At 42.6% G+C, this 14513-nt stretch overlaps 1 protein-coding gene across 1 annotated transcript; it reads left to right on the plus strand.

The window, feature by feature from the left end:
- Positions 1-500: 500 nt before the first annotated feature.
- Positions 501-6083, plus strand: LOC141027560 (uncharacterized). Its single transcript, XM_073504626.1, has 3 exons — positions 501-1698; positions 1790-3252; positions 6074-6083. The coding sequence occupies exons 2-3, from the start codon at positions 2153-2155 to the stop codon at positions 6081-6083; spliced, it is 1110 nt and encodes a 369-aa protein (XP_073360727.1). The 5' UTR covers positions 501-1698; positions 1790-2152.
- The last annotated feature ends 8430 nt before the right edge of the window (positions 6084-14513 follow it).

The following is a 14513-nucleotide window of genomic DNA, read 5'->3' on the forward strand; positions in this document are numbered from 1 at the left end:
TTAGTCGCGGTTGGTGTCCGCAACCGCGACTAAAGGCTCTTTCTGCGCGGGAACGAAAGCGGCGCCAAAAACCTTTAGTCCCGGTTGGGGAGGCGGACCGCGACTAAAGGTACCCTTTAGTCGCGGTTGGTGTAGGGTACCTTTAGTCGCGGTCCGCCTCCCCAACCGGGACTAAAGCTCTGTCTATATATACAGCACTTAGCAGTTTCCGCCACCTCCCATTCTCCTCTTGACGCCGAAGCCCTGCCCCGACGCCGATCGACGCCGAAGCCCTGCCCCGACGCCGATCGACGCCGACGCCGACGCCCTGCCCCGACGCCGACGCCCTGTCCCCAGTGAGCTCCGCCGCCCCCCACTTCCCCTGCCCTGCGCGCCGCCGCCCCCGCCCCCAGTGAGCGCCGCCGCCGCCCCTGCCCTGCCCTAGCGCGCCGCCGCCGCCGCCCCTGCCCTGCCCTGCCGCCGCCCGCCGCCCCTGGCCCTGCCCCTGCCCGCCGCCCGCTGCCCCTGCCTGCCGTCCTCCGCCTCCCGCCGCCGGAAAAGGAAGAAGAAGAAAGAAAAAGGAAGAAGAAGAAAGAAAAAGTAAGAAGAAGAAAGAAAAAGGAAGAAGAAGGAAAATGTTAATGTTAAATGTTAAATGAAGAAAGAAACCAAAAAGAAAAAGGAAGAAGAAGAAAGAAAAAGGAAGAAGAAGAAAGAAAAAGGAAGAAGGAAAATGTTAATGTTAAATGTTAAATGAAGAAAGAAACCAAAAAGAAAAAGGAAGAAGAAGAAAGAAACCAAATGAAAATGTTAAATGTTAAATGAAGAAAAAAGGAAGAAAAAAGGAAGAAGAAACAAAAAAGGAAAAAGAAAGAAAAAAGGAAGAAAATGTTAAATGTTAAATGTTAAATGAAGAAAAAAGAAGAAAAAAGGAAGAAGAAAGAAACCTAATGAAAACTAAAAAGAAAAACAAAGAAAACAAAACAAAAGAAACCAATGCAAAAGAAACCAAAACAGAAGAAAAGGAAAAACAAAATAAGAAAAGGAAAAAGAAAAGGAAGAAGAAAAGGAAGAAGAAAAGGAAGAAGAGAAGGAAAAAGAAAAGGAAGAAGAAAATGAAGAAGAAAAGGAAGAAGAAAAGGAAGAAGAAAAGGAAGAAGAAAAGGAAAAAGAAAAGGAAGAAGAAAAGGAAGAACAAAAGGAAAAAACAAAATAAGAAAAAGGAAAAAGAAAAGGAAGAAGAAAAGGAAGAAGAAAAGGAAAAAGAAAAGGAAGAAGAAAAGGAAAAAAGAAAAGGAAGAACAAAAGGAAAAAACAAAATAAGAAAAGGAAAAAGAAAAGGAAGAAGAAAAGGAGTGCTCAATAATCTTATTTTTTAATTCCTCCTCCTCTATGTCCCCTTAATCTTATTTTTTAATTCCTTTATACTTAAAGAATTTTTACTACATGCAGGAGTGACATATGGCGGACGATAGAGCCGAGCCGCTTAGGGATCCGGAGGCTGAACGTTATTTAATGGGCATCATCAACAACGAGATTTCTTATGTGCTGGGCTCAGAATATGAGCAAGAAGAGGATGTAGTCTCTTCTTTTCTGAACCTTGACGGTGGAACAGACATTGTCGATGATCAAGAAGGTGAAGGAACGGACATTGTCGACGGAGGTCAACCGTCAACAAACGACGATCTCGAATTGCAAGTAGCAACCACCTCCGGCGAGGTATATATATGCATTGAGCCTCTCGTGATACAAACTTACTGAAATGTGAATACATATGTATTAACGCGCGCGACTCTCTTTCTTTTTTTAGCCCTCGGCCGGATCGAGTACGACAAAGCGTGGCAAATCCAAGGCGATGAAAACAGGAGAAACATATGCCATTGAGTTTGTCAATGAAACCGGCAAGCCCCTACAGCACACCTCAAAGTTTATCAACCAATGCGGAGTCGTTGTTAGAGACAACGTCCCGATCACCGTCCAGGAATGGAAGGAGCCAAAGAAGGCACGTCTTGGTTTCAGTTTTGTCAACAAGAGAACGAAAAAGGATTGCTGGAGAAAGATTATGGAACATTTCATTCTACCTCCGGAATACAACAAAGTCGATGAATTCGGTAACGAGGTTCCGGGTGGACGTGAGAGGAGGAGGCTAGTTAAATAGTTCGCTCTTCAGAAGATGGGCGAAGCATTCCGGAACTTCAAGAAAAAATTAACCCGTGACTATGTCAACAAGGGCAAGACTCCGGATTTCAATGGACAACATGAGAAACTGAAAGATGATTGGCCAGAATTTGTGAGGCAAAAGCAATCGGAGCATTTCAAGGAAATATCGAAAAAAAATAAGGATAATGCGAGTAAGAAAAAGTTCCATCATATTATGGGGCCAGGAGGATACCGCCTTTCGGAGCCTAGGTGGCAGAAGATGGAGGAGGACCTGAGGGTGCGAGGAATCCCTCTAGGTACAGAGGGATGGGACCCAAGGGCCAAAACCTGGTGGTACGGGCATGGGGGATCGCTAGACCCGGAGACAGGGGTGTGTGTTCACCGGCAGAAAAAGTTTGCTCCCACCCAAGCCCTTATTGACGCAATGACCCAAGCTCAAGAGGGCTTGATCAAGTTCAACAGAGAGAAAGACGCACTGACAACAGCCCTCGGGAATGATGAACACGGAGGACGTGTACGAGGCAAAGGCAAAGTTCCGTGGAAAGTAGGGTTTTCCCAGGACAATGACCCGTACTGTTACAGAAGCCGTAAGAGAAAGACGGACCGGGATGCAGATCTTATGGCGAAGTTTGCATCGGAACTCCATGAGTTGAAGCAGACCGTGCATGAACTAGTAAAAGAAAAATCGGCTGCAGGGCCGCATGAAGATCATGAAGCGGATCGCGGAAGCCAGCAGCGGAGAAGCAGCATGGCTTCCACGGATGCCCCGCCTGGTGCTAGTGCACCGATGATCGAGATTCGTGCACCGGAGCCTCACTACCCCGTGGATGATGTAAAGGAGATGAAAGAATGTGATCTGCATTATCCCGTGGGGAACGTTTCCACAAAGGTAGCTAGCGGCAGTGCTTTACCCTGTACACCTGGAGCACTCCACCACAACAACCCCATTGCATATGGCTATGCTCGTGTCACGGTGGAAGACATAGTCCAAGGGTTTGAGGACCTGGAGATTGACAAACCTACACCCGAAGGGGAGAGAAGACTTGGAGATGTCAAGCGCCAGATCATTCTATGGAAAAAGAAGTACATAGTGTTTCCAGGCGAGGCGCCAAGGCTAGCAAGTCCACCCCCCTCCGATGGTGGTGGTGGTGGTGGTGGTGGCGGTGGTGGCGGTGGTGGCGGTGGTGGTGGTCGTGGTGGTTCACCTACACCTCCTTCACTCCATTCGACGTCGTCCCCCGATCCACAACCTCCGGCGGGTACGACGCCCCCCAATCCTCCTACGACGCCCCCCAATCCACCTCCGGCGAAGAAGCAGAAGCAGGCGGACAGCAAGGAAACCCGCTCCTGGACTATTAACCCGGACCCTTATGTACCTAAGACCACAAGGGTACCGGAGCCATCACCGAAGCCTCTCCTCCCAAGGCCTTGGGAACTTAGTGAAGCTGAAACCAAATTGGCCGCGTCTGCTGATTATGAGAAATGGAAGGCGGATACGAAGGCGATAAAAGAGCCTGAGCCCAAGCAAGTATTCACTGAGAAGCAAAAGAAGTGGGCTAAGGATTTTTTGACGACACCGTCCCAAGCCGAGCTGAATATGCCTGACGACTATGGACATGAACTTCGTAGGCAAGCAAAAATATTGAAGGAGGAGAAAGAAGAACGTAAAAAAAGCGGGAAACAAGTTGACCAGCTCGGGATGCAGAAGAAACAATCGATCCCCCCGCTCATAGTGAAAGCCGGTCCGGAAGAGGACCCCGAGATCATAGCAGCTGCGGCAGCACTTGGATTGACTGTAGCGAGTGCCATGAAACAAGCGTCCGAGATGGGTTTGACTCTTCGTGCCTTCTTAGGCGTTGAGGATGCGCCAGTATGTGAGATAGCATTACAATATGTGCGGAATGGGCCTCTCGTCGAGCCTGCGCGGGAAGAGAGTCTACCACCACAAATGCGAAATCTGCTACGTTGGTACAAGCAATTCATAACATGGGCCGACAAAGAATATGTTTATGCGGATGTTACAGAGGAGCATCACACCAAACGGTACTCTGTACAAGTTCATATGAGTGAATTGTTCCAGCTGTTCAATCTGCGCGACCTCGACAAATCTATGCTGAGTTGCTACGTTCTGTAAGTGATTTATTTCTACCTCATCTCGTTCTTCATTGCCTGCACTATATATATATAGTTAGGACAAATCATGGATGTTTCTTATTTTGCGTCCTAACTATATTGTTGTGTACGCTATTATGCAGGTTGAAGATTTGGGAATGCAAAATAAGAAACATCCATGATGTTGGGTTCATTGACCCACATATCGTTAATGGACATGTGTTACAAAATCACCCCGAAGACGTGGAGAAAGACTTGTACAAGTTTCTTAGAAAGCATCAACTCAAAAGTCATATTCTATTTCCTTACCATTTTGGGTGAGTGTTTCTCTCTTGTGCCCATTCTCTTTTGTTTACTCCATGCATGGTATGTCTAATCGATGAGTTATGCATGACTGTGCATGTAACGTGTCCGCAGGTTCCACTGGATTCTGCTAAATATTGAACTTCACACCTCCAGAGTTCTAATCATGGACTCTATGGATTCGGATCCAAAGCGTTGGGCCGACATGAGAAAAATGCTGCAAAAGTAATTATTTTCAATCATTTGAGCTCTATATCGATCGGTCTCTTTCGTTCATTTCCTAATATCAAGTAACTAATAACTCCCTTGTTCATTTAATTTTCTTTGCCCTGTAGGGTTTGGAGACGGTTCTCAGAAGAAATTGTCGGTGAATTCAAACATGAGCTAGATTTTAGAAGGTTAGTTAATGTGGATAAGCAGCCACCGGGGACCAATCTATGTGGATACTATGTTTGTGAGAACACCCGGAGACACACCTCTGAGCGGAAGGCATCGGATAGCGTGCGGAACGCGACGGATAACTTGCGGAGGAGGCTTAGTCCAGAAGCTCGCTTCCGACCAATTCAAGAAGAATTAGCAGGATTTTTCATGAGGGAAGTCATCAATCCTAAAGGAGAATACTATACCGAGGACGAAGAAATTTATATGCATACCCGAGATTGAAACTTGTTCGAAGTTGTATATGGTCATCCATCCTAATTGTGTATGGAAACTTGTTCGAAGTTGTATATGGTCACCCGAGATTGAATATATATTATATATTCCTCTTGAATTCTTCTTGTTTGAAATTTCATATGCATGTATATAGTAGCGTAGAATATGTGTACTGAAACTTCATCAAAATTAAAATAAAACACAAAATAAAATATAAAAGAAATAAAACACTACAAATTAAAAAGAAACCGGGTTTAGGGGGGCTAAAACCCTAAACCTGCGGAGGAGGCCTTTAGTCCCGGTTAGCCACGAGAACCGGGACTAAAGGTCCTCCGCCCCGACGAACCCCTGGCGCCCACGTGGACGGGCCTTTAGTCCCGGTTAGCCACGAGAACCGGGACTAAAGCCTTTAGTCGCGGTTCGTAAGAGGCGCGACTAAAGGGGGGGAGGTCTTTAGTCGCGCATATTTAGTCCCGGTTGCACAGCCGGGACTAAAGGCCTTTGCGAACCGGGACTAAAGGGCTTTTTTCTACCAGTGGCTAGGGATGTAAATTGTTAAACTATAGAACAATTCCAAATAGAGGATATATTGTATGCCCATGATTACTTTTTGGAGACTGCAATGTTTGAGGTCCGCCTAAGATTTAGATAGGGCACCTCTAATAATATGGAAATTTTGCTAGTTAAGAAGTGAAAAGCTGACCAATCAGAAACCATTTGGATAGATGAACAACGAAAGTATAAGTACTGAACTACGGTAATAGTATAAATTAATTGCTGCTATTGCACCGTTAAATCACGCTATATCCTACTAAAATCCCTAAATTGTACTCCCTATGTAACTGAATGTAAGCTGTTTTTGCAGTTTAATTTAATCTTAGAACACTTTTTACATTGAGTTACAGAGGTTGTACTATATATTGAGACCCTGTTAAAAACGTTGTAGTACCCTTATGGCTCGTTATAACCTACTATGTAAGTTACAGAGGTTGTACTATATAAATGAGATTTATTGGGACCCTGTTAAAATCGCTATAGTACCCTTATGGCATCATTATAGCCTACTATTCAAACTTTGTGAGGAATGCAGACAAAGCAAGTAGCCAGATGTAATATAGTTAGTAGCCAGCCATAATATTTGGACCACATTACGAAGGTACACTTTCACCAAGAGCAGTTCTACTACTACAGTAAGATGGAGGAAGATTGCAGTACTCCACATGAAGACATAGGCTGCTAGGTGTGTAAATTGTTAAACTATAGAATAATTCCAAGTAGAGAATATATTTTAAGCCCCTGATTAATTTTTGGAAACTGCAGTGTCTGAGGCCCGCTTAAGATTTAGGTAGGCCACCTCTAATATGGACAATTTGCTAGTTGAGAAGTAAAAGTTGACCGATCACAAACAGTACAGATACATGAACGATAATAGTATAAGTACTGAACTATGTTAATAGATTAAATTAATTGGTGCTATAACACTGTTAAATCACGCTATATCCTGGTAAATTCCCTAAATTGTACTCCCTCTGTAACTTAATGTAAGATGTTTTTGCAGCTTATTTTAAACTTCAAACACTTTTTACATTAAGTTACAGAGGCTGTAAGCCTGTTAATAATGTTATAGTGCCCTTATTGCGTCGTTATAACCTGCTTCAAAACTTTGTGAGCAGACATAGGCAGCCGTAATATTTGGACCACATCACGAAGGTACAATTTCATTGGGAGCAATTCTACTGCTACAGTAAGGGTGGAGGCAGATTGTAATGCTCCGTATGCAGGCATAGGCTGCGAAAGAAGTAGACTAGGGACGTAAATTATTACTGCTAGAACAAGTCCAAACAGAGATCTTCTCCCTAAAAGGAGGGGTGACCAGGCAGGGTTGGTGAAAATAGGAAGAAACCCCTGTGCGTTGGATTCTCTCAGGTCTCAGCTGGTTCCCATGCAGCTATAGCCCCATGGTTTCACTTCCCAACAACACACTGCAATGCAACAGTATCCTACAAGTGCTTAAAAGGAGGAGTGTTAATTCTTTTACTTGTTTATTATGCCAACATGGGTTCGACCAACACTTGGCTTGGTTGCTCTTGCCATGAGGCGGATCTATCTCGGCTCCTGCATGCTCCGCCATGCCGAGGCCATATTGCCATGCACGCATCGCACGCAAGGTTCCCAAGGCTTAGGCTGCCCCTTTGCTTTCTGTAAGGCAACTTTGACAATGAAAAGAGACAAGCAGATAATAGAGAGCGACGACGGCGCCATTGCTATTGGGCAATGCAGAATCACGCTGCTGCCAAGATAACTAGGGAAGAAATCTCAAAAGGTATTGGCTTAGGCAGAATCACGCTGATAGCTGCTAAGATAACAACTAGGGACGTAAAGGCATTGGCTTAGGCAGAATCTTGCAGAAAGCCAGTGCACAGTGCGTCGGCTTTATGTGGAGCAAGCAGCGAGCCAGACCGTATCCTTCCTCCTGCGTGGACCGTATCCTTCTAAAGCGCCGGCGCCCTTGCTATGTTTTTTCGTGGCCATCGTCTACCAGCTGCTTTTGATTAATTGTAGCGCGAGTCATTTATGACTACACACATCGAATATATTTAAGACTCCGTGAACAATTTTCGAAAACAAAATCTTTTTCAAAATTCTAAAACAAAATTTGAAAACACGAATATTTTTTGGAATCCATGGATTTTTTTTTAATACACGGACATATTTTTGAATCTGTGAACAATATTTTCAAATAAGAACGTTATTTTTGAAACCATGAATAATCTTTGAAAAATTGGAACGCGTTTAGAAATTATGTATACATTAAAAAATGAGATAATTGAATTCTGAAACTTTTCTGTAAAATTGTTCGGAGGAGCAAATTTTGAAAATCCAAACTTTTTGGAAAACACGAAAAAATGGGAATCCCAAAAAATGTTTGCATTTTCAGAAAAATAAAAAGTGATTGAATTTCGAAAAAACAGAAAATATTTTTTTAAAATCAGATCTGCCATTAATTCTTATAATTTCGCGCAAGTAATTAATTAGTCAGACTTTCTAGCTCCACTGGCTTTGAACTCTCTTCAACATGCGTGAGGTTTGGGGTTTGATTCTCGGCCATCTGTTTTTTTCCGACTTTTTATTCCCACCAAGGCGTGCTTGGACAGCGCAGCCAATGGGCCGGCCCAATCGGCGGGTGGCCCTTTCCTAAAAAAAGAGTATGCCAGGCAGCACGATGTATTTTCTAGAAAAGACGATCCTACCCTTTATTATGAAGAGGTATGAAGAAATCTTGTCCCTTGATGTGTTTAGGGGGTTGTACCGAAGCGAAAGTGCTCTTCAGATCTGATGGCTCTTGCCAACATCTCGTGTTGGCGGCGTTGTAGGATGCGGCCAATGGCTCCTTTGTGGGTTCTTGGGGCTCTTACTCCGACCAGTTGCTTTCGAGGATGAGATGCAGTCTATGGGCGACACTCGATGCAGAGGGTATGGTGTACAGCTGCGGCGCTGGTTTTTCTAGCCTAGCATATAGCCGCTGGGGTCGGGGAAAAGTGTTGGCGACAACACATGATTGACTTTGGTTTGGTAGTGCTTCTCGAGATGTGAACCTCGAGCACCGCGGTGAAAATCCTAGGACTGACTCAAGTTGATTGCATCTGGTAATGGCGATGTGTTTTCGTTACCTTATTGAAGGCACTGCTCGGATATACTCGGATTTGTTCTTCAGGGTGAAAACCTAGAATCTGGCCTTTAATGGTTGGATCCGGTGAGGATGACGCTTGAGCGTCGTTTTCTTCCCGAAGGCGGTGCTATTGAAGAACTTCATTGTGCTTTTGACCTCAAAAGATGATTAGTGCGGATATGGCCGTTGTTGTAGTTTGTCGATCGTTGTTGATCGCTTTAGGATCCTTTTCTCTTTTTTTTTTTTTTTGCTTAGGCACGGCTTTGGCCTTTACGACTTTATTTATTACTGGTGTGTTTATTTGTATGTGCGTTGGTGTTGACTGTGTTCATCCTAGTTATGCAGAGGCCGCTTTGGCCTTGTACGACTTTGTTTATTACCGACGTTTTTATTTGTGTGTGCGCTGGTGTTGACTGTGTTCATCGTAGTTATGCAGAGGCCGGGTGTGTGCTCATTGTGTTTGTAGTATCTTCTTAATGCTTTGTTCTGAGTCAACAACAAAAGCAAGCAACAAAAGCAAGCAGCCCTACCGGGAATATTTGGACCAAGCGTGGAGGCAGATTGTGATGCTGCGTATGCAAGCATAGGATGCAAAAGAAGTACAGTACTAGAACAAGTCCAAACAGAGGAGATCCTCTCCTTAAAAGGAGGGGTGAGCAGGCAGGATTGCTGCAAAAAGGAAGAAACCCCTGTGCATTGGATTCTCATGGCCGCAACTATACCCCATGGTTTCACTTCCCAACGTCACACTGCAATGCAACAGTATCCTCCAAGTGCTTAAAAGGAGTAGTAGTATTGGTAATTCTTTTGGGCTCGACCAACACTTGGCTTGGCTGCTCTTGCCACGAGGCGGATCTATCTCGGCTGCTGCATGCTCCGCCATGCCGAGGCCATATTGCATGCCATGCACGCACGCAAGGTTCCCAAGGCTTAGGCATCCCCTTTGCTTTCAACTTTGACAACGAAAAGAGACAAGTAGATAGTAGTACTAGAGAGACAGAGAGACAATGGCGCCATTGCTATTGGGCAATGCGGAATCACGCTGCTGCTAAGATAACTAGGGAAGAAATCTCGAAAGGTACTGGCTTAGGCAGAATCACGCTGCTGCTAAGATAATAACTAGGGACGTAAAGGTATTTGCTTAGACAGAATCTTGCAAAAAAGCCAGTGCACAGTGCGTCGGCTTTATGTGGAGCAAGCAGCGAGCAAGACCGTATCCTTCCTCCTGCGTGGATCGCACGAGGTTTTCATTAATTATTAGGTCCATTTGCTTGATTCTGTTCGAGCCCCCTGGATGATTCGTTTGTTTAGGGGGTGGTAGATCAAGTGATCTTCTTTCCACGTACAGCTTTGCATGTTCTCTATCCGAGCTTTCCTCCGTATCTCTCTCGCTCGCTCGCTCACCACGGAACAAACGGCTTACTTTGAAGGAGCGCACTTTAAGACGAGTAGATTCTGCTGGGTGTCTCCATGCAGTGCAGATATGGTGGATCTAGGAGTACCAGGTCAGATTATTCAAAGGCGTACATGCATATATTAATACGATCAACGGCAGCGGCCGGCACCGACTCAAGGACCGATCTCCACGGTGAGCTCTGAGCATGCAGCAGCGGATCCATGGCCTTAACTGCGGGACACCCTGTGATTGCCAGCTTCGATCGGCAGGATAAGAGTACTACTGGTACATGCATGCAAGTATGCAACCATGGCGGCAAAGGGCAAAAAAGTAAAGCGAGGTACAAAGCGAAAAAGGCCATGGGTGTTTCCCAGGTTATGCATTGCATGCAATGCGTATGGCATGGCTGCCGCTTTGCTGGCTTTCCTTTTGAGTGCTGAAGCCACCGCTTTTGAGGGCGCAACCAAACGTCAATAAAGCAAAGATTCCGAGATGCTCTCACGATTCAGAGCTAGTAAGAACTATAGAATTTTTTTTTAACACAGTAGACGCAAGCGCTCATATAAACGCGCATACAGTCACCCTATGAACGCACACACGCACACTCTACCCCTATGAGCACCTCCCAGAGACTGAGCCGGCATATCATTTTGAGATTTTACGAAGTCATCATGGGCGCCTCGTAGTCGACGGGAACGTCTCCTCCCACTGAAAGCGTATCGCCGGAAATCCTGAAATAAATCCAGGATAAATGCGAGCACCAGGATTTGAATCCTGGTGGGCTGGGGATACCACTGCCCACCTAATCATCCCAACAACAGGTTGGTTCGTGTAAGAACTATAGATCGAAGGCCGTGGCATGCATGCACTCCCATAGTGCAAAATGCACGAAATCTTGCTACTCCGTAGTGGAGTGAGAATTTTCTTGCTAAGAAAAGGAAGCAGAGACCAGTTTTTGGTTTTGCAGCACATGTCTACTTTTTCTCAACTAGTCAATGTGTACGTGCAATGCACGTTGATTTGGAAGTATATTAAGTGCATGTGGATATTAAGTAGGATATTATTTGCGTGTTATTATGTGATTAGCACTATATTTGGCATGAAATTAACTGCACGCTAAACGTGTTGAGCGCTTGATATTGAAGCAGTCTAGGTCGTTGGATTGACATGATTTGATGACCGAGATTAATTGGATCTGCCCCTTTGGGTCTTTTTATATTGTATAGATACACAATGCACATTTTTGGAGCACACGTGAAATATTTGTCTGACAAGCGTTGGACTTTGTTCAAATACATGATGTACTTTTTTAAAATACATGTTTTGAACAAGTTTTGAATACATGGTAAAATATTCCAAATACATGTTGTACATTTTTAATGGAAATAAATATTTTATAAACTATGCTACAATTTTTTTACATTGCATAAACATTTTTTAAATATTCGTACACAATTTTGGACACACATGATTATTTCTATAAAATTACACATATCCTTTTAATGGAAAGAAACATTTTTTTAGCCTAAGTGAATATTTTTTACATTCTGTATAACTTTTTTGAAATGAAACAGATTTTTTTTGGAATGCGGAAATATTTCCATAAAATGTCATGCAAATTTTTTAATAGTACCAAAATATTTATGTGACGCAAACTTGTTTACATTTCATACTCATTTAAAAAAATTAATACATATTATAGACACATGGAACATTATTTCATTGTCACAAACATTTTTTAAGTTATCAACACTTTTTTAAACTACGCTAACCAATTTTTCATACGATGCTAATATTGTTTTCAAATTAGTGGTTTTAAGTTTTTTAAGAAATACTGATGATGCACATTAAAAATATAAATAAACTTAAAAGAGATAAAAAAAGATAATTGAGTGACGTTAGCATAACGATCCACGTCCTACTGGGCCAGCCCAACACTGGCACCCAGTAGGCCAGGCAGCCGTCTAACTCACAGCCAACACGCGCCGTCTATATCTCGCATTAAGCGAGGGGAAACCCTCACGTCAAGCGCTACAATGTCGGGTCGGTCCGTTACGAGCGTGCAGTCTTAAAAAAGATAGAAGAAAATGAGGGAACCCGGGGATCAATCCCTGGTCTCCAGGGTGTTACGCTCTTACCCACTCAGCTCACTCGACTTCATGTTAAAGTAGCTGGGCGCGCCCAACTGGTTTTCTAGTTTTTTTTCTCTTTCTCCATTTTCTTATGTGTTATTCCGTTTTTCTTCCTTTTTGGCTTTTTTGTTCTTTTTCTTTTTCCTTCTCCATTTTTTCCATTTCTTTCTTTAGTTTTAAATGCCTTTTCATTTTCTTTTGTTTTTTCTTTTTTGGTTTTTGTTTTGTTTTCACTTTTTATTCTTTCTACATTTGTTTTTTCGTTTTTTATTTTTAGTTCACGTTTTTCTTTATTAGTTCCATTTCTTGGTTTTCCTTGTGTCTTTTGTTTTTATTCAACATTTTTTGTATATTCAAAAACATTTTTCAAATACACGTTTAACATTTTTTAATGTTGGTTTAACCTTTTTAATACATTGTCAACATTGTTACTATAGACAACGTGACATTTTTCAAATGATTGATCAAGATTTTTGAAATACAAGGATTAACATATTTGATATGCTCATTTACATTTTTTTCAAATGCTTGTTAAATATTTTCGAAATGAAATATATAAAAAATTGAACACTTGGTCAACATTTTTGCTATACACATTTAACATTTTCTAAATGCTTTGTTCAACCTTTTTTCAAATTCTTTTTGAACATATTTTATATACATTATGAAAATGTTTCATCATTTTTTTAGTACATGGTCAACATATTTCTATACAAATTGAACATTTTTCAAATGCGTGACCAACATTTTTCAAATGTGTGATCAACATTTCCCTATACCTCTCTCTTTCAGCCCAGGCACGTGTTTGAAGTTTTATAATCTTCTGCATGGCCCTTGGAGTGTATCACTTCGAGATTCAGCAGAAAAATGGTTCCAGAGATTCGTAGAAATAGGATTTTTTTCCTTTGTTTACTATTTAACGTTCTTTTAGGGAGTGTTTCTCTTGAGAGTCGCCATATCGGCGATCATCATCCACTTGCTATGGAGACTACGCAAGCGACAAGTAAACTCAGACTCGTAATATTTCAGCCTCCATAATTCAAACACGTTTATTCCCTCCAAATTTAAATGTTTACTACAGCAAGTAAACATGCACAGTTTTTGACCAGTTGCATGAACAAAAGCATTTCATTTGTGACATGTACAAATCACATGTTTCTTCCATTTGCATCGTCCCATCTTTCAAGTTTTCTTAAGTGAATGCTCAAATCTCGCTGATGTGCCCAAAACTCTCTGTCACTTAATCCAGATTGTTCAGATTCAACATGGTAAACCTATTATGCTCGAATGTGCATTCATTGTGGTGATGAAGATCTTGACAAGGGGTAATGATGATAATATTTTATTATTTGGTTCCCTCTGTCTCCCTCTCTCAGCCCATGCATGTGTTTGAACTTTTATAATCTTCTGCATAGCCCTTGTAGTGCATCACATCGAGCTTCAACTAAAAAATGGATCTAGAGATCCATATAAATAGGATTTTTTTTCTTTGTTTTACTAGTCAAAGTTCTTTTAGGGTGTTATTATTTTTCGTTGAAGAACCAAGTGAAATGGAATGTAAGAGCAACTCTAGAGATTCGCCATATCGGCGATGTCCATCCATCATATATGGAGGCTGCGCAGGCGGCGAGCAAACTCTGACTCGCTCAGGCTCCATAATTCAAACACTCCGATTCCCACCAAATTTAATTGTTTACTACATCAAATAAACGTGCGCATTGTTTTTGACAAGTTGCATGGATAAAAGCATTTCATCAGTAACATGTACCAATCACATGTTTCTTCCAATTGCAAACATCCCCTCTTTCGAGTTTTCTAAAGCGAATGCTTAAATCTCGCTACTACGCCCAAAACTCTTGTGCCACTTGATCCATTTTTTTTGGGAGATCCAACACGATGAACCGATTCTGCTAGGATGTGTGTTCATTTCTGGTCTGGTCCTATGTAAGTTGGAGCCTACACAGCTCAATCTCCCGCTGAATTTGGTGCCTACGTGCCTTCATCTCTTCCTGACACCATCTTCTATCTTGCATTTTCATCCCATCTGGCCCTCTTCTCTTGGTTATTCTTCTCCTCCATCTCTAGTTTATCTTGTTTGCTCTTCTTG

This window comes from Aegilops tauschii, chromosome 7 (genome assembly GCF_002575655.3).
Source record: "Aegilops tauschii subsp. strangulata cultivar AL8/78 chromosome 7, Aet v6.0, whole genome shotgun sequence".
NCBI lineage: Eukaryota > Viridiplantae > Streptophyta > Magnoliopsida > Poales > Poaceae > Aegilops > Aegilops tauschii.